We start from the raw sequence: 20,587 nt of genomic DNA, 5'->3' as shown, positions 1-20,587 counted from the left end.
AAAATTTAAACTGTCAAAGATTAGACTCGTCTGATATTCAGTATCCTCTAATAGCATGTCCTTAAAATTATAATTCGACTACATATGAAATACCAACATAGCCCTCACATCACTAACGAAAATCAAACTAACACCCATGTAACTAAAATTGAATATGCTCGTTCTTACCTGCTAAACCAATAAACGACGCCGTATCCCACCCATAACATAAGAATATCATATGGCATCATAGAGAAAGTATGAGCTTGCGGGTCATCCAAGCACCTTTAGAGAAACTTCTATTTATCTCCCATTTCCTCCAACCTTCCTATAATTTCACTATCAATCAAATTTCCAATTTTTCTTCATCACATTCAATCTTTATCTCCTTCCAAGAAACAGCCTTTTTGGATTACATAGGCATATCCACATACATCGTACTACTAGGTTACCTATATATATGTTCCTCCCACACCACAACTTTCTTCAACCTAACCAAGTTTTGTCTCATCAAAAGCTTGTCATAAATGGATGTCAACAATCACCAAAGGCTTCCAAGATCGACAAAACATCAAACGAGGGACTGTAAGGGGAAGCGAAAGAACAACAATTCACTCAAAGTCGTCTACATCTCTAGCCCCATGAAGGTCAAGACGAGCGCCTCGAGATTTAGGTCACTAGTGCAAAAACTCACGGGTAAGAACTCCGATATATCACACTACATGGCCGAGCCCAGTAACAGTTATGGGTTCATCGATTTTTGTGAGATTGATTGTGACGCAAATCAATCATTAGCAAAGCAGACGAGTGACGACCAGTGTCACCTTCTTTCATCGATTTCTGCAGAGGACACCCCCACGAGTTCAGACTCGCTGTTCGAGCCTATAGACAACGTGTTCGCCTCTCAAATGGACGAGCAATTTTCAGGGTTTTTTTCGTCGAATTCATTCTTTGATGCTTCTCAGCTGGATGTGCTGGGAAGCTATGATGAGTTGCTATGAATTCTTTTGTTGTAATAGTTCGTTAATTGTAGCTCATCTAGTTGACTTTTCATATTTGTATATTATGTATGTTTAGATAGAGCTGGTAGGAATTGGGACTTGGAGATTGGGGATTAGGTATTATTTTATCCAAATTTGAAAGACTTGTTCTTCAAAGCTGCCAAGAATCAAAACTTTAATGATAGGCTAAAGAATTAAACCAACACACCCTGAAAATAAATTTATTTACACAAATATTTACTATCTTTTCTAGATGAGTATCAAAAGTAATATACTTTCAGCAATATTTCTATAAAATATCGCCACTGAATAAGAGTGTACTGTTAATTTTGCAAACAATAAAAATGTTTGTTAGTATAGTTCATCAATAATAATAAGGGTAAATTACAACGGCCGCCTCTAAGGTTTGACGTAATTACAAATATCCCCTCGTTGTTTAAAAAATTACAAATACCTCGTGATATTTGATGAAATTATATAATTTTTGGATGGAGTTGTGAAATTATCAACTATGCCACTGTATTTTTTTAAAAAAATTGAAATTTATAAAAAAATCGAACGAAGTGAATGAAAAAATTTTAAAAAGTATAAAAAAAATTATCTACTTAGACAATAAAAAAAATAAAAAAAATTAAAAATAAATAAAATTATAATTCTTAGTCCACAAGGACATTTTGGTGAGCTCACAAAAAACATGAACGAAAACCTAAGGCTAATTGTTAGACGGACGTTAAAATTAAAAGGATATTAGTAATTTATCAAACAAGGGGATATTTATAATTACCAAATCTTAGGGGATATCGTTGTAATTTACCATAATAATAATTCTTGGACAAGAGTGGGGTTGTGAGGGAAAATTCTAGTTCAAACCGGGTCCAGCCGAACTTGAACCAATCGTAAGTGTAATACACTTGCCCTGTGATTGGTGTATAGTTCAGGAAAAACGACGAATCATATAGTAAGTGTAATACACTTACTATGTGATTGATTTGATTCGATCAAACCTAATCCGAGTAAAAAATTTTCGGTTGTGTGTTGGTCTGGTGACTGAAAATAGCACGCACAGTACATTTTAACACACAAACTAGATGGACCATTCCCAAAATACTTTTTCCAGATGGATTGATCTACAATATTGCAATCAAGTTATCTTGGAAACTTTCCTGTTAAAAATAAAAACCCTCAAATTTAAAAATCAATACTGATCTTGCTCAAAATCAGCGACCTGGATGGGCGACCTCACCGCAGTTGACCAACTCCACCAAGACCAAGTACTTGGGATCCTAAGAATAAGACAAGCAAAGTGAGCTCGTCGGGTACGTCCCTGACAACGACTCTCCGATGCTCAAGTTAGGCTGATCAAGAAAAAAGTGTACGATCAAGGATGAGGATCGAATGGAGTTAGCATTAATTACCTCGTAATTTGGCGTTTCGGGGTATTTATAGGGTTTAGCCGAACATTGTTGAATGCCACGTGGCTTCATCCGACTAGCTCACGTCCTGGATCGAAGACTGTCGTTGTCTGGGTCTTCAAATGGTTTTTCGGGTCCGGGTCGGGTCGCACCTGACCCGATTGATAGGAGGACACAGATCTTGAGGAAAAAGACGAAAAGGCCCCTTATTAAGGGTATTTTAGGTATTTTGACATTGTCCCTATCATTACTCCCTCACTTATTCAAGGTGCAGGACCCTGCACTATGAAGAAGTAGAAAGGTCGCGACTGTTCAATCAAACTGGAGACGTGTCCACGTGTCATCATCCGGACGCTTCTGTCAGAGGCGCGTTTCCTTGGGCATTTCCGCCTATAAATAGGCCTTCATTCAAACAATGAGACTTACCCCACTCTCAAGCTTCAGCGATCAGTATCCAGAACTCGATTTCGATTACGACCTGCAGCTTCCTGAGCCATCCTGCTCTTAAAGGTACGATGTCTTCGAGTTTTAGTTCTAATTCTAACTCAAACACCGGGTCTGGCAAGCGACCTCGCCGACTTCGACTAAGGCTCCTGCACCTTCTTACGTTGCGTCCCCTAAAAGGAATGAAAAATTCGTAGGCCCAAGAAAACCCAGAAAACCACTAGAACCCTAGACGAGCAGGCCGGTCTATCCACTATCGAGAAGTTCCAAGATAGGATGATTAGGAACCCCTGGGAGGCTATAGTTAGCGTAGTCAAAACGCCTATTCATAAAATTAGGGATCGTTATTTCATTCCCCATGATTACGAAATTCTGATTCTCAAATCCTTCGATCGCATGCATCGGCCTCCATAGGGTTTCTGTGCAATTTCAATCAAACATTTTGATACCGGTCTGAGATTTCCTTTGTCTCCCTCCTTAGCAGCTATTTTCCATATGCTCGAGCTTTTGCCTATGCAACTGTCCCCTAATTCAATAAGCCACATCATTCTTTTTATAATAATAATGAATTTTTTGCGCTTAGAACCCAGTTTTGACAACTTTTGGTCCCTGTACTCTTTCACTACCTCCAAGCCATCAGGGGATAGGGGTTTTTTCTACCTTTCTGCCAAACCAGAGTGTAGATATGTAGAACTTTTAAAATCAAATGTTGGCCCCTGGTGTCATAAGTATATTTTCGTTCGTCCTCCTCCTGGAGTCGTATGGCCCTTCCGCTTAGAGTGGAACAAATATAAACCCTCACCAAAAGCCAGTGGAGGGGGGCTGAAAGGCGACCAGATAAATAGCCTAACGGTTTATAAGTACGACCCGAAGAAGCTTTTAACTGAGAAGGCATTGCGGCTCGCTCGTCTATCTCCAGCACCCCTCCACCTCAAAGAGACCCTAGGTGATTTTTTATTCCGACGTTAATCTGACAATGCGCTTCGTATGGATCATGACTCAAATTTTTTCTATTTGTGCAGACGAATTAGTGATGAACGCCCGGTTAGCCCTGCGGTTGAAGGCCATCCAGAATCAAACTGGAAAGCCACCGGTCGCGCCCACTGCTGATACCTCTGCGACCGCAACCACATCGCCATCGCCTCTTCGCACCCAACTCCCCTCTGGTGGTCCCGAGGCCGATCATAGTCCACGACCCAATGCGCCCATTCAGATCTTTAGTGAGGGGACTCCTCTTCATGGGTATAACTCCGAAGACTTGGATCTACATCTTGACGACGAATCGAGCGAAGGTCAAAATGCCGACCATGATGAGGGTTCGGGTGATCAAGGCAGAGAAGGAGGGAGCTCGAAAAAGAGGAAGAGGCACCACAAACACCAAGGTAAGGGCCCTGCCGAACACAAGGGCAAGCCTTGCCGAGCCCTCTGACTCTTCCAAATCTTCTCTGCCGGAGGTGAACCGATGGGCCAAATCTCAGAGCAGGATGGCTAGGGAAGCTGATGAGAAGTCCGACCATCAGGAAGATCGTGAACGCTATCTGCGACTGGAGCGATTCTCGACCTGTTGGGAGCAAACCCGAGAAGAACTCAAGGGAGCCAACCAACCAACCTCTGAGCTGAAGGGTGATCAAATCTTCCCATGCTGGAATATCTCTGCCAGTAGCTCAGTCCTTTTCTCCGGGCAAGATTCTTGGGACCTATTCGATGCCTGTATCCTTCCTCGCGATCAGGCTTCCCTTTTGGTGAACACTCCCACTAGGATTGAGGAACATGGGGCTCACGCCCAGGTAACTTTTCTAGAACATCTGATTTTATCCTTCTTGTAGCCCTCTTTTAATCATCTGTTTTATGTTCGTCATGCTAGACGGCCACTTTCTTCCGGAGCTTGTCTATGAAATGTGCGAGCTACCGCTGGAACCAAATAGCTGTAGATGCTAGGGTTGGGGAACTCTCGGCCCAGCTAGCGGAGAGGGATAGGATGGATCGGACTCATGTGGAGGAGATGCAGACTTTGAACGAAGAAGTCCAGAAATTGAAGTCCGATGCAGGCAGGGAGGTTGGGCTGATCGAAGGTCGAAAGGAGGGTTTTCAGTCTGGCCACGCTCAGGAAATTAAAGAAGGCCAGGTTGGTCGCGTTACACTCGAGGAACATCACCAGGCTCTCACCAACGCCCGAGTTTCCGTAGCTCGCGATTTCTTGAAGTCCGGCTTGTTCAAGACCGCTGTTGAGATCAAGTCTGCCGACTTCTTCAACAAGGGCTACAAGACTTGTGAGGCTCAGCTCGAAACTCTAGGCGGCTTTGCAGATTCTTTCGATCGGAGTCGCATGGACATAACCTTAGACGGGAAGCTGCAGTCGTACCCTGAAGAGCCCGCCCCTGCAGATGACGAATTCTCTGTTCTACTTGACGAGATTGAACCCAATCCATAGCTAGGTGCTTCTAATTCCTGGGTCATTTTTGTAAGGTGGGGTCAACACCAAGTATCTCTAACTTTTGTACTAACCCCCGAATAGAATTTTTGATGTAACTATTTTTTTTTTGTCAATACAACACTTTTGGGTTTGATTTTTGGACTCGCGCACTTAAATACTCGCTCCATTATCGTGAAAACCTTGTTCGGTTAGCATGTGGGCTGCTTCTTTCTTAGATAGCACCCTTATTGATCGCATACCGTGGAATGCCTCTTTTCCAATTGGTGTGTAGGGCGTGTCTTTTTCAAATCGCACTTCCTGAATGCCTCTTTTTCAGTTAGCATGTAGGGTGCACTCCTTTTCAGATAACACTATGTGGGATGCATCTTTTTCAGATCGCGCTGTTGGATGCCTCTTTTTCAGTTGGCATATTAGATGCGTCTTTTTCAGATCGCGTTGTTGGATGCCTCTTTTTCAGTTGGCCTATTAGATGCGTCTTTTTTAGATCGCATTATTGGATGCGCCTTTTTCAGATCATGTTGTTGGATGCCTCTTTTTCAGTTGGCCTTTTATGTTTTGATCAGGAGGCCCGAAAAATAATGATAAGCATAAAACACGCATAAGAAAAATACACATGAATTCCCAATGGGTATGAAACGAGGAGAATACTTGGCCTTTTTCAGGCTCTTACAGAGTATTGGGAGTTTATACAAAATAATTGGCCTTTCCCAGACATCAATTAGAGACCATTGACTCTGCTCACACAGGAAATTCAATCTTCCTAACATTTAGAGTTCGTTGGCCTTTCGCAGGCTCATTAAATATGCGATCTCCTTCGCTTGATGGCGTTTTGCAGGTTCCCTAAATACGTGATCTTCTTCGGTTGATGGCCTTTCACAGGCTCCCTAACTATGCGATTTCCTTAATCATGCATAAAACCTTTTCAAATTTTAGATGTTCCATAGCCACGGTAAGTTCTGCCCGTGCATGTCCTGCAACCTATACGTACCTTGCTTTCTGATCTCGATGATCTTGTAGGGGCCTTCCCAAGTGGGATCGAGCTTGCCCACATGCTTTGAAGCCTCCACCTTCTTAAGTACCAAATCACCCACCTGCAGCTGCCTTGGTCGGACTTTTCGGTCATGATTTTTCATCATCAATCCCTTGTGATGCAGGATCCTTGCGTATGCAGCGTCTCTCTTTTCTTCTATCACCGTGAGGTCAAAGCCTCGCTCGTTGTTGTTCGACAGGGTGTCATACATTACAATCCGCTGGGACTCCTCACCAATCTCTGCAGGGATTATTGCTTCCGTGCCATATACCAAACAAAATAGAGTCTCACCTGTTGCTACTCTGGGTGTGGTTCGGTATGCCCACAAGACTCCCGGCAACTCTTCGACACAAGATCCCTTGTTCTCCAGTCGCGTCTTCAGATGCTGTAAGATCGTTCAATTCGTCACCTCAGTTTGTCCATTAGCTTGAGGGTTCGCGACCGCTGTGAAGTGTTGCGCGATCTTGAGCTCCTTGCACTATTCTGTGATCTTTTTTCCCTGAAACTGAGTCCCATTGCCAGAAATCAGGATTCTTGGTATACCAAACCTGCAAATGATGTTCTTCCATATGAAGTTGATGACCTCCTTCTCTGAGATCCTGGCGACGGCTTCTGCTTCGACCCATTTAGAGAAATATTCTACGGCTACGATGAGAAACTTCTTTTGAGCTTGAGCCGGAGGGAAGGGTCCCACGATATCTATTCCCCACTGGTCGAACGGACATGCTATCTTGACAGACTTGATGGGGGTCGCCGGTTGGTGGTTCAAGGACGCATACTTCTGGCAGCTTTCGCACTTCCTTACCAGCTCCTTCGTGTCCCTTAACATGGAGGGCCAAATATATCCTTAGTGTATCACCTTCTGAGCCAGCGATCTCGCACCGGAGTGATTCCCACAACTTCCCTCGTGGATTTCTCGCATCACGTACTCAGCTCTCTCCTCGTCGAGGCACTTCAACAGGGGACCTTCGACTATGCGCTTGTATAACTGACCTGACAGTAACGTAAACTTTGCTGCTCAAAATCTTACCCGTTTGGCTTCAACGGGGTTTTTAGGTAGGGTGTCGTTCTCTAAGTACCTAACCATCTCGTCTTTCCACGATCCGCCCTTAGATATCGTCTGCACCTCTGCTTTAGCCAAGAGGGCTTATCGCTCTCGAACTAATGTCTTAACCATACGATCTTTTATTCCGGACATCGCTGCTCCAAACTTTGACAAGGCATCCACTTTATCATTCTCTGCTCTGGGTACCTGCAAAATGGAGCATTTATCGAAGCTGTCCATCCAATTTTTGACGATGTCTCTATAGGATGTCATTGTCTTTTCTCTAGTTTCATACATCCCTTTGATCTGGAGTGCGACCAGCTGGGAGTCCGTGAAAACCTCCAAGTCCCTCGCCCCGACTTCATAGGTTAGCTCTAGTCCCAGAATTAAGGCCTCATATTCTGCTTCGTTATTAGTGATCGGGAACGAAAAACGGGCCGCGACCCTGATCTCCACCTCCTTGGGTCCCTAGATCAATATTCCAGCTCCCCCATTGTTTGCATTCGAGGATCCATCAACGTGCAGCATCCACTTGCCATTGTGCTCCTCGTGATTGCTGCATAGTTCTGTCACAAAATCGGCCAACACCTGCACCTTCTGCGCCGTTCTGGGTTGGTAGTCAATGTCGTACTGTCCCAATTCGACCGCCCATTTGATTAACCTTCCTGACGCTTCTGGTCGGGACATCACATGCTTCATAGGAGAATTGGTCAATACAACGATTTTGTGTGATTGGAAATATGGTCGCAGCCTACGAGCTGTGATGACTAGTGCGAGTGTGAGCTTTTCCATTTTTGAATACCTCAACTCTGCTCGTTGCAACATCTTGCTCACGTAATAGATGGGGCTCTGACTCCATCCTTCTTGTCGCACTAGCACCGAGCTAACAGCGCTCTCGGACACTGCCAAGTACAAAAATAGCGTCTCCCCTTCTTTAGGATTTGCGAGCACTGGAGGCTTTGTTAAATACTCTTTAAGATCCTGCAGGGCTTTTTCGCATTCTTCGCTCCACTCGAAATTCTTAGTCTTTCTCAAGGTTTTATAGAAAGGTAAGCTCTTGTCAGCAGATCTGGAAATAAATCGATTCAGGGTTGCGATCTTACCTGTCAGCTTCTGCACTTTCTCGATCGTGGTCGGCGATCTCAGGCTCATAATGGCTTGAATCTTCTCGGGGTCACCTCAATTCCTCGCTTGCTGACCATATACCCCAAGAATTTGCTGCCTCCCACTCCGAATGTGCATTTATCCCGGTTCAGCTTCATTCCATAGGCTCTCATGATGTTGAATGCCTGTCCGAGGTGTTCGAGGTGGTCCTGCGACCTCTTGCTCGCTGAACACCTCCATGGTCATCAACGTACACCTCCATGGTTCTCCCGATGAGCTCGCTGAACATCTAGTTCACCAACCGCTGGTATGTCGCCCCTGTATTTTTGAGACCGAACGGCATAACGTTATAACAGTAAATCCCCTTATCGGTAATGAAAGACGTCTTCTCCCGATCTTCTTTGGCCATGTAAATCTGGTGGTAACCTTAATAAGCGTCCATCATCGAAAACATCTCGAACCCCGCTGTTGAATTCACCATGACGTCGATTCGAGGCAAGGGATAGGGGTCCTTTGGGCAAGCTTTATTCAGATTGGTGAAGTCCACACACATCCGCCACTTTCCTGAAGACTTGGGAACAAGTACCATGTTAGAGAGCCAATCAATATATTGTATTTCAGATACATACCCAGCTTCGAGTAGCTTGGCGACCTCCCTCTCTATAATCTTGTTCTTTTCGCCCCCGAAGGACCTCTTCCTCTGCTGCACTGGTCGTGCCGCGGGGTCGACATTTAGCCTGTGCACGATCACTTCCGGGTTAACACCTGTAAAGTCTGATGGGCTCCATGCGAACATATCTACATTCTTCCTCAGAAATTCTATCATGGCTGTTTTTTTTTCCCCCATATCCGCTCTGATTCTTGTGGTCTTTTCCTGCTCATCTCTCACGTGTTGCACGGACTTGTATTCGCCACTGGGCTTCATGTGTTTAGCTTCATAGGGCCTTGGTTCAGTGTCTCCTTTGACCTTCCTCTTTTTTAGGCTAGATTCCCTTTTTACTGACAAGTTATAGCATTTTCGAGCCTCCTTCTAGTCGCAAGTTACCTCTCCCACTCCATTCTCCGTGTGGAAATTAAGCTTCATATGATACGTAGAGATGACTGCTCGGAACGAATTTAGGCTGGGTCTGCCTAGGATGACATTATAAGCGAACGGGGTATCCACTACCAAAAATTTAACCATCAGGGTCTTCTGCTTCGGTTCATCACCTATGGATACAGGGATCTTGATCATTCGCAGCGAGGCTACTTCGCTCCCTCCAAAACCGATTAGGGGAATCTTCATAGGTTCCAGACGGGAATTCTCTAGACCCATCTTATCGACCACGCTTTTGAAGATGATATCTGCAGAACTCCCACTATCTATCAACACCTTGTGAACAGTGAAGTTCGCTATGTCAAGCTTGATGACCATCGGATCGTTCATATCCCCACCGTCCACCAGCCTATCCGAACTGTCAAAGGAGATGGCCTCCTCTTCTTCTACCTTTAGTACGAACTCCCTTTCTCGGCTCGATCCTAGGACTCTTGCGCATCTCTTCCTGGTTCTCTGTGAATCTCCTGCACTCAGACCCCCTGCAATCGTATATATAACCCCTTTGGTCGGTTCATTGCTCCAGTTCGCCGGAGCTTTGTCAGTTTTGGGAGGATCGGGGTTGCGATCTCTGCTTCTCGACCGATTCCTCACTCTGTCTTTATGGGCCTTACATCCGCTGACGATTTGATCGCAGAAATATCCCTGCCGTGCTAACCTTTCTATCTCATCTTTCAGCTGGAAGCATTTCTCCATGTCGTGACCCCTTTCACGATGGAACCTGCAGTACTTGTTAGAGAATTTTTTGGAGGGCGTATACCTGGTATGCCTCGGCCATTTCAGCACATCTGCATTTTCTACCATCATCAGGGCTCTCTCGCGTGTCATGGTTAGCGGAGTGTAATTGTGATATTTAGGTTGGTATTTTGGCTCTCTCGGTCCATCATTCTTAGTCTTATTCCCACTGCTCCCTTTAGCATCATACGGCCTCTTGTACGTCTGTTCGCGTTCCCTTCGCTCAGCATCTTTCATAGCGTTCATTTCTTCTTCATCGATGTACTTCTGGGCCAAAGCCATCAGACGCTCTACATCAATTGGGGGGTCGCGTGCGAGCGCTGATGTGAACGGGCCTTTCTTCAGTCCATGGATCAAAATGCTGACCATCATATCAATTCAAAGATCCTGTACTTCCAACGTCTCATTATTAAACCTCCCCATTAAACTCTTGAAGGTTTCTCCTTCTCACTGTCGTGTATGGAAGAGATGGGTAGCCGACCTCTTCTGTTTCTTCTTACTAGTAAAGTGGAAGGAGAACTTCTGAATAAGTTGCTGGTACGAGTTGATACTCCCCTGGGGTAGGCTGGTGAACCACTCTTGTGCTTTTCCTGCAAGAATGGTAGCAAATAATTTAGCCATTATGGGACCTGATTGCCCATACAAATTTATCACCATCTCAAACGCCGCGACATGTTCGTAAGGGTCTTTGGCTCCATCACATCTCTATAAATTGGGTATTCTGAACCCTGGTTCAACCACCTGGGTTAGTATATCATTACTGAATGGGGAATTCTTGCTATGAGAGACTATCTCTCCTCGCTTTTTCAGTTCATCAATCTGCTTGTTGAGGCTCTCTATCTGTTTCTCGACGCTTTTGACCTCTGCCCTGGATATTACTGGCTCCCTTCCCTTGGCCCGGACATGGCTGTTAGAGCCAGCCTCCGACATTGCTGGCCTCCTACTACGTCGTTCCGGCTCGCTTGGTTCCTTGGATTCTCTCATCGGCTCTCTATTTTCAATTAATTGTCTCCTCGCAGTTCCCTTTTCGACCGGGGTCTCCGTCCTCCTTTCATACTCCACAATGGCGTTCTTACTTGCTTCTTCAATCATTCGCTGCAACTCATCCCTAGTCAGGTGCAACATCGATCCGCCTCTTCTCGGCGTCTCCTCTTCTCCATTATTTCTCCTCGAAGAACCCTCCATAGTGACAGGTGATTCTCAGATTGTTCCCACAGACGGCGCCAACTGATCTTGCTTGAAATCAGCGACCTGGATGAGCGACCTCACCGCAGTTGACCAACTCCACCAAGACCAAGTACTTGGGATCGTGAGAATAAGACAAGCAAAGTAAGCTCGTCGGGGACGTCCCCGACAACAACCTTCCGACGCTCAAGTTAGACTGATTGAAGAAAAAGTGTGCGATCAAGGATGAGGATCGAATGGAATTAGCATTAATTACCTCGTAATTTGGCGTATCGGGGTATGCCGGACACTGTTGAATAGGCCACGTGGCGTCATCCGGCTAGCTCACGTCCTGGATCGGACGGCTATCGTTGTTTGAGTCTTCAAATGATTTTTCGGGTCCGGGTCGGATCTCATCTGACCCGATTGATAGGAGGACGTGGATCTTGAGGAAAAAGACGAAAAGGCCCCTCATTAAAGGTATTTTAGATATTTTTACATTATCCCTATCAAATACAAAGAGTTTTAAATAAATCAAAGATGGAGAGCATCACTTTCGATAGAGAGGGACAAAGACTAAACCCTTTTTAATTTAAAGTGTTTGTAGCAACATTCAATGGAATAAATTGAGCTGTAGGTTGCATCTTAGTTGAAAAAAAAAGAAAAAGGACAGAAAATGAAATGAGTTTGAGTGAGATGAGATTATTTTTAGTATGGGATTAAATGTGCATAAAAGATAATGATATAAAATATCTACTTAATGTGATAATAAAAAAAATATATGGTAAATTATATTGATTTTCATATGTTAAATCAAAATATACAAACATTCATACTTTTTGTAAAATTACAGCGACACCCAATGTGGATATAGTTGTAATAACAAATAAATCCATTGTTTAAAGACAAAGTTTACACAAACACCCTTGAAAAATATTACACTAACACCCCTTAGGGGTGTAGCTGTAATTTTGCAACGGGCAGAAAATTTCTGTGTAATTTGACCTAATTTCAAGGGGTGTCAATTTAATTTACCCAAAAATATAAGGTAAATTATATTGAAACCCTTCTATTTAGATCCAAATATACAAAACTTCATGCCTTTTGTGAAAATTACAAGTGCACCCCTTGAGCTTATAGTTGTAATTACAAGTCACCTTTTATTAAATAGCAAAATTTACACTAATATGATTCTTGAGGTACATTATACTAATATTTCTCAAGGGCTATGCCTGTAATTTAATAAATGCCAGGAAATGTTGTTGTATTTTGATCTAATTTCAAGGGGCGATAATGGAATTTATCCAAAAATATAATAATTATTGATGATGTGTTTCTTTTCTTTTTCTAAAATGTGTTTGAAGTGTATTTTGAAAAAATTATCACAAGCAATTACATATTCGGTGAAAAAATATTTTACAAGATGAGATAGTTAGTTATAATCACACTTGTGTGGTGTATGTATGTTTTTGAAACTGTCCGGAGAGGTGTCGGGAAAATTACTATCAATCTTCCCGAACGGGGTCCACTTAATCGTTTTCAATATGTTTGATTTCATTTGTAATTTGTTTTGATATGTTTTGTAGAAATAAAAAGAAAAAAATAAAAATAAATAAGGATGTGTGAGAAATAGTATTGATGTTTGGATTTGTTTTCGGAAATAATATAAAATATGTATAGTATGTTTGATGTTATTTAGTTTGAGACAAAAACTACTATTTATTATCAAATCATGTATATATTTATATATATGTATGAGTATGTATATAATTTTTTTAGTTGTAGGGCTTATAATTAGTATAGACTTATTTTGACAAAAAACAAATGAGGCACTGTTTCAAAACATCTCAAAACACCACCAAAACTTCCAAAACAAATCAAGGCAGATATTGTCCATGTTTTGGCCCATCTCAAAGATGAAGCAAAATTAAAACCAAACATTATGTTTGTATTTTGTCCCTTTTTGTTTTTGTGATTTTAATTTACCAAATAAAGTGTAACTTTATATTAAATTAAAAATAATTATATTTACATTCTTTGATTTATAATCTATTTATACAATTTTTAAATAATTATATATACACCCACCGAATGTCAATATCACTTGCACAAATCACTCCTTACTTTCTTGAAAAACTACAAAAACACCTCTTAAAAATGTTAGCACATTACACGAACTACACCTATATTGTTGCTTAGTTTCTTTAATTATACAAAAATAAAAATAATTAATATAAATAGATCATAAATTAGGAGATGTAAATGTAATTATCCCATTTAATTACGACAGAAAAAAAATGTGCTATCAATTTCTAATTTTTTTTTTAGGTTCCAAAACTTGAATTTTGTAAGTTTTTTGTTTTCAACGTCTCCATCAATTCATTCTTTTTTTTCCCTTTTTTTCTTTTTTTTTTTTTTTTTTTTGGGTGTGTACTTACGTTCAATTTTAATTTAAGCGATCTATATTCAATTTTAACTTTTTAAGCAATTTAAGCAAGTTGAATTTAGTTTAAATTGCTATTAATAGCTAAAACATGCACAAATAATACTGGCCATTTAATTATTATTATTCCAGTTAAAAATAGAGGAAAGAAACACCATAAAAATTAGGGATAATTATATTTAAACCACTTGATCTATGGTCTGTTTACACAAATCATCCCTATTTTTTAGATAATTACACATACATCCATCAAAATATCTTTATCACTTCACGAACCACCCTTTATTTTTTGTGAAAAATTACACACACTCCCTAAAAATTATTAGCATCATTATACAAACTACCCCTATTTTTTAGCTGTTAGGTGTAGTTTCTGTAATTATGTAAAAGATAAGAGTGATTTGTGTAAATAAACCATAGGTAAAGGGACGTAAGTATAATTATTCTTAAAAATTATTGATCATTCTAATCGGTGTTTTAATAAAATTAATATAAAATAATATTTTAGAGTTGGTCAGAATTTGCTAATAATATTTTTAGTAAAATTTAAATTTTGATATTAACTCATAACAAAAAAGATACAATATATTTTTACTCACAAAAATATATATATATACTAACGTACAGGAAATTGAAAATTGACACCGTCGTTAAGGACTCTACGTCAATCGCGCCGGTGATAAAATTCCGACAATGAGTCGGAAAATTTCGTGATGGATGAAATAAATATGTGGTAGATAAAAAAGTGAAAAGTAAAAATAAGTAAGCTGTATGTTTATTTTTCAGGATTCGACTAATTATTTGCCCAATCCAAATTTAATAAGTATTTATTTACAGGGACAGGGATTCGGATTTATTTACTATTTCACTTGGTTAAGTCAAAGATCGAGAATAACTATCTTTTTAGTTAATTAATTATATTAATAATTTTTATTCATGTACGTTCAAAGTTAAATTATTTTATAAAATTTGACCTATTTTATTTTTAAAAAATAAATATAATAAAAAATTAAAATAATACACACATGAGTGTGTTTCAAGAATTAGGTGTTAAAGCTGGTTCATAGAGCTCTAAAGAGTTAGCAGCTTCTCTTAGGATTCCATTAGCTCCCGGACCAACATCAGGGTCTAGCTTCCCTGACCTTAATAACAGGGACGAGGGCTTCTGTCTGCTTTGATTCTCCTCCGGGAAGGAGCTTTTGTTATTAAAAAAATTTATCTAGAATGCCTAAAGCTGAGGGGGTGTAGAGTAATCACCTTTAATGTGCAATATGTGTATGCACTAAATTATTCCTATAGGAAAAGAGAAATGACCAGTGCATTGTTCTTTTTATCTTTTTTTCCTCTTCTCTAGCTATTCTTTTCTTTTTTGTTCTATATCTTTCCTCTTTGTTCTATTACACTTTTATCTCCCTAAGTTACCAATGCTTTTTGTAAGTACATTGTATCGAATTTATGATATATAATTACCACATTGATTTATTTAATTTTGTAAAAAGATCACAATACAACATATAAAAGAAAAAATTACAATTATTAATAGGGTAAATTACAACGACCTCCTTTGGTATAGTTATAAAATACACCCTCGTTGTTTGAAAAATTACAAACACCCCCTGATGTTTGATAAAATTATGTAATTCTTGGATGGGGGTATGAAATTGTCAAATTTGCTCTTACAGTATTTTTTTATTTTTTTAAAAGAATATAAAACTTATAAAAAATCAAACGGGGCAAATAAAAAAGTTTTAAAAATTATAAAATGTTTATCCACTTAGTCCATAAAAAGATTAAAAAATTTTGAAAAATAAATAAAATTATAATTTTTAATCCACATGGGCATTTTTGTCACTTAACGACAAAAGATGGATGAAAATCTAATGGATTAGGCTAATTTTTAGATGACTGTTAAGGAAAATATTGGTAATTTTTTAAACAAAAAGAAGATATTTATAATTATGTCAAACTCAAAGGAGCTGGATATAATTTACCCTTATTAATCTTATTAATGTTATATATTTATACAAGTATTAAGTAAAATTCCTGCCATATTTTGCACAAGCATTACAACCTCCAAGTATTTATTATAGTGCAGAAGTTGTTGAAAGTAGAAAGGCTCCATTCTAGAACCCAAGTCATTTAATTGGTACTAAATAATTTCTAGACTATGCCACATTAGAAGGAAAGCGAATATTTTTATTACTTTTAGAGTTAATATCTCTAAAATCATAACATTATATCATTCTCTAAAAAATATTTCAAACTAAACTTGCCCCTATCTGAAAACTCTCTATTTACAATTATATCATTTCTACTAGAGTTTGGATGGAAAATGTCGAGGTCAATAAAAGTTTTACATATAACGATATGTAAAGTCAAAATAATATAATTGTAATAAAATATTGTTCCTGAATATCTTTATATTATGGGTACAATACAATTTATATATCGATACCATATATTAAGGGAAAGCATCTCTTTGGTGTTTCCATTATTTTTTGTATGCTTTTTTTCTTTTCTTTTTTTTTTCTACCCACTAACTTCCACATATCCCTCACTATCTACAAGTGGAAAAACTATTTTTTAAATAATTATTTATGTTTAGTTAATTTTTTTTTCTCTTTCTCTTACTTTAGATATTCTCTTGCAAAACTATTTATCTTTTGTCATAATTATTTTTATATTTCCTACAAGAATATTTTTATTAAATAATATTTAATTATTATAAATTTTTTATGTACATATATCGAATGTGTCACATTCAGTTAGTTGTTAATTATGATCCTGGGGACGAAGGAAGTTGTTATTCAAATATTATAATTTATTTTCTTTTGGTTAATTAATGGTAGAGATAACATTCTTTTTTTCCATGCAACATTAAAAATATTGAATTTTTATTGATATAGAAGATGGTTTTACAGTTCATCAGAAACTTTATATTTTCTTATGGAGGAAATATACTTTTGGACTATCAACTTGATCATTTATTCAGTTTTAGTTAATTTTACAATCTAGAGCAAGAGATGTTATGGCGAAAGAAGAAGCCGGACAACAAGAACAATATCGTGAAGGAGGACTCCCCTAACTAGAGAACAAGAACTTTGATATACCCTAGGAGCGGAGACAAAGATAGGAGTTGGGGGTAGATCCAGCCGAGAAAGAGTTGGAGAATCCATCTTAGGTGAAGTTCGAGGCAAATCAACCCCCAGTAGGAGTTGGAGGCAAATCAGCGATTCCACCCTAGGAGCTGACATAAAGACAGGAGTTAGAGGTAGATTCACCCTAACATCGGAGATAGAGATGGGAGTTGGGGGTCGGAGCAGATGGTTTACCACCTCCATTCTTCAACCATCCCATGGTTCGATTGACTCAAGAGGCACTTCAGAGGATAATAGCAGATGCCTCCACCCCCACCGTTGACAAAGTCATAATTCAATTTTTGGAGAATCACTCATAGGAGCTTTGCCTCCTCGTTCTCCTCGCCAAGGTCGAGTTATCCCGTCGATCCCCCAACATAATTAGTTAAGAGATGACTACCCCAAATTATGCCTAAGAATAAAGGAGTGTGTAGTAGCTAGGGTTCACCCCTGACAATACACCCTCGCAAGAGGATGGGAATTAGAGAAGGGTGAATAAATAAGAGAAGTGAAATATGTATGGAGCTAGCCACAAACAGTTGAAGAAAAAGTGCTTCGTGCAATCCCCTATCTGTGGTCATCGCCCCCTCCAAAAGAAGCCCATTCCCGAGGAAGATACTAGCAAAAGTTCTTTCGAAGGAATTCGAACTGCAAACCTAAGTGAACATACTCGCACAATCAATTCGAGGACCACTTGGACAAATTTATAGGAAAGGCAGACCTGTTGGACCTGAATGATGCCAGGTACTACAAAATCTTCCACACTACATTGGTGGGAATGCCCGGCATGGTTCAACCAGCTCCCCCCATATACAATCAAAAGCTGAAGACACACTACATTGGTGGGAATGCCTTGGCATGGTTCAACCAGCTCCCCCCATATACAATCAAAAGCTTTCAACAGTTATTGCAAAGATTTATGCATAATTTCTCCATCAACAGAGATAACTAAAGACTGCATCTTACTTATTACGGTAGTGTAGCAAGGCAGGAGGGCTTAAAAAAATATGTTCAAAGGTTCTCAGAGGCCGTATTAGTAACTACGCATTTAAATCATGAGTTGCTAACCAACATTCTCCAACAAAATTTAGGCAACTGGAGATTCCAGAGTCAATCGTAGGCAAACCTACGACAACCCTTGACAAACTCCTAAGAAGGAAGGAAAAGTATATTTAGATTGAAAAAGTTATTAAATCAATTGCCAAAAATTTAATAGAATAATGAATGTTAGAATCTATTAAGTGTTAGCTTAAGGAGAAAGGAAGAAAACATAAGAGGACATAGCTACATATTAAACACTTAATTAGTGTTAGAATCCATTAAGTGTAACATTTCTACATTTATAACGTCTTTAGTTCATAAACTAAATTCGTTAAGTTTTCATAATAACACACCCCTAATAGGAGGAACAAAAAGCTTGACCTTTAAAGAAATCAAAAATAGCTTCCTTAATGTGCATAATAAAATAGCACAAAATGCATAAAACTCCCTTGTGTTTTAGAAAGTCAGGAAAAAAAAAACACCCCCTGTTTTCAGAATAGGCTAAAAATCCCTCCTATTTTGTTTTAGTCAGCAAAAAACCCATATTCTGTTAGCAACTAACGGGAAGTGGAGGAGACGCGCGTCTATTGGATTTTGAAGTTATTTTCTGCGATTTAGGTTGATATTTAATGATATTTTGGACTAAAATACCCCTCTGTGGGTCTATATAACATACAAAGGGCTTTTTGGTTTGTTTTGTGTCTTCTTTTTGCCATTTCTCCCCCTCCCCCCCCAAAAAAAAAGGTATGAAATTGTTTTTTTTCTTTTATTTCATTTGTCCAGTTTAATTTTGGTAATTTAATTATATTAAATTATTTTTTTATTTCATTTGTGTAGAATGAGCTTTTTTAGGAAATCCACTTCAAAAAGAGAAGAAATTATGGATTTGAGATATAAAAATCCAAAGTGCTCTTGTCAAAGAAATGCCGCTATTAGAGTTGTTGGTCCGACAAAAGAAAGTGAAGGAAAATTGTTCTGCAATATCAGAGTTGGACAATGCAATTTTTTTAGTTGGTTAGAGCCAATCAATGTATCTCGTACAGACTCACAATGTTTCCAAATGCCAGAAATGAAAGAAGAGGTGGAGTCAAATTTAAGAGGTATGGAAGAGAAATTTTCTGAACTAATCTCTGTATGCGAAGACCTCACTGGCAAAGTGAAGCAGATAGATGGCAATAAAAAAATATTGAAGGCACTAATTGTCGCTATTTTATTTTGCATGATTGTTGTATTATTTACATGAATTTGTCAATGTAATGTTGTTAAGTGAATTTGTTGTTGTAATGTTAATGAACCTCTAATACAATTAGAAAACAGCAAAATGCATCAATGCATCATCACAATTTCCCAACAACAAAAACAGCAAAAACAACCATCATGAATTTCATTTCACTTTAAAATAGACAAAGTGCATGTATACAACTAGATCTTCATCCTGATTTACAACTAGATTTCCATGCCAACTACTATACATCCAAAAATCCTAATTTACAACCATCAGTTTTGCAAAATCCATCACTAAAAAATCACAAAATAGACAAAAATTGAACCACAATTGCACCTCATACATTTCCTGTAGGCTTTGATGTTCCATCAGTATTTCCATCCTTTTTCTTGATTTGTCCTGGCTTATATGAGTTGGCTAAACCCTTTATCAATAAAGAAATAGATGGGGTGGGGTACTAGGTCTTCTAGATCCTGATGCACCATGTGACTTGCTGGATCTTTGTTTGCCTTGGTTGGGATTCTGCAAAGACATAATTAAAGTTAGATAAAAATAATTAAAGCTATTAAATAATGTCTATTAGATAATAAATGAACAAATAATATTTAAAGTAAGAAAAATACCTGCTTGAATTTGCAATTGGGTGTGGGGGATTGGTGCAACTTCTTTTATTGCGCCCTTTTCTCATACATATTGCACAGGTGTGGGTAAGACCTCTTCTTGAAGTTGTTTCCCTCACATCATTTGCATCCTTCATTCTATGATAATCATACATATTCAATTGCGGCAATGACATGATAGCAATGGATCTCATACATATTCATCAATGAAATCCTCCACTTTCAGCCTATGATAATCAATTGCAGCAATGGCATGACAAAAAAGATATCCCACAAGCTGAAACATGCCACAACTGCAAAACTTCTCCTTGAGGTAGACTATGTGGTTTGCATAAAATGCATTACCTCATATTTGTCTTTCTCCCCTGCCCAAGAAGAAAAGCAGTTTCTACTCTCCAGCCTTTGCACTTCAGTTTTCTTCATGATATTAGGACAAATAACCCCCTCATATTTTTCCATCCTCTCTCTTTTCACTTGAATTCTTCCCATGAACTTCTTCCTTATCCATTCAAACATCTGAATTATTGGTAAATATCTTGCCTCTAGGATAATATGATTGAAGGATTCGTTCATGTTATTTACAAGCACATCACACTTTGTCTTAGTTGGAAAGAAATACCTTGCCCAATGCACTGGAGGTATTTCAGCCAACCATTCGTATGGTGTTTGTTCAGCATCTT

General features: G+C 39.1%; 2 protein-coding genes across 2 annotated transcripts; one reads left to right on the top strand and one right to left on the bottom strand.

Moving 5' to 3' along the window:
• Positions 448-1,183, top strand: LOC105172191 (sigma factor binding protein 2, chloroplastic). Its single transcript, XM_011093554.2, has one exon. The coding sequence runs from the start codon at positions 507-509 to the stop codon at positions 978-980; it is 474 nt and encodes a 157-aa protein (XP_011091856.1). The 5' UTR covers positions 448-506; the 3' UTR covers positions 981-1,183.
• Positions 9,480-10,646, bottom strand: LOC105172237. Its single transcript, XM_011093610.1, has one exon. It carries the CDS (start codon positions 10,644-10,646, stop codon positions 9,480-9,482), a length of 1,167 nt encoding a protein of 388 aa, XP_011091912.1.

Source organism: Sesamum indicum, linkage group LG10 (assembly GCF_000512975.1).
Source record: "Sesamum indicum cultivar Zhongzhi No. 13 linkage group LG10, S_indicum_v1.0, whole genome shotgun sequence".
NCBI classification, from domain to species: domain Eukaryota; kingdom Viridiplantae; phylum Streptophyta; class Magnoliopsida; order Lamiales; family Pedaliaceae; genus Sesamum; species Sesamum indicum.
The sequence above is the reverse complement of the archived record's forward strand: the minus strand, read 5'-3'. Positions and strand labels throughout refer to the sequence as shown.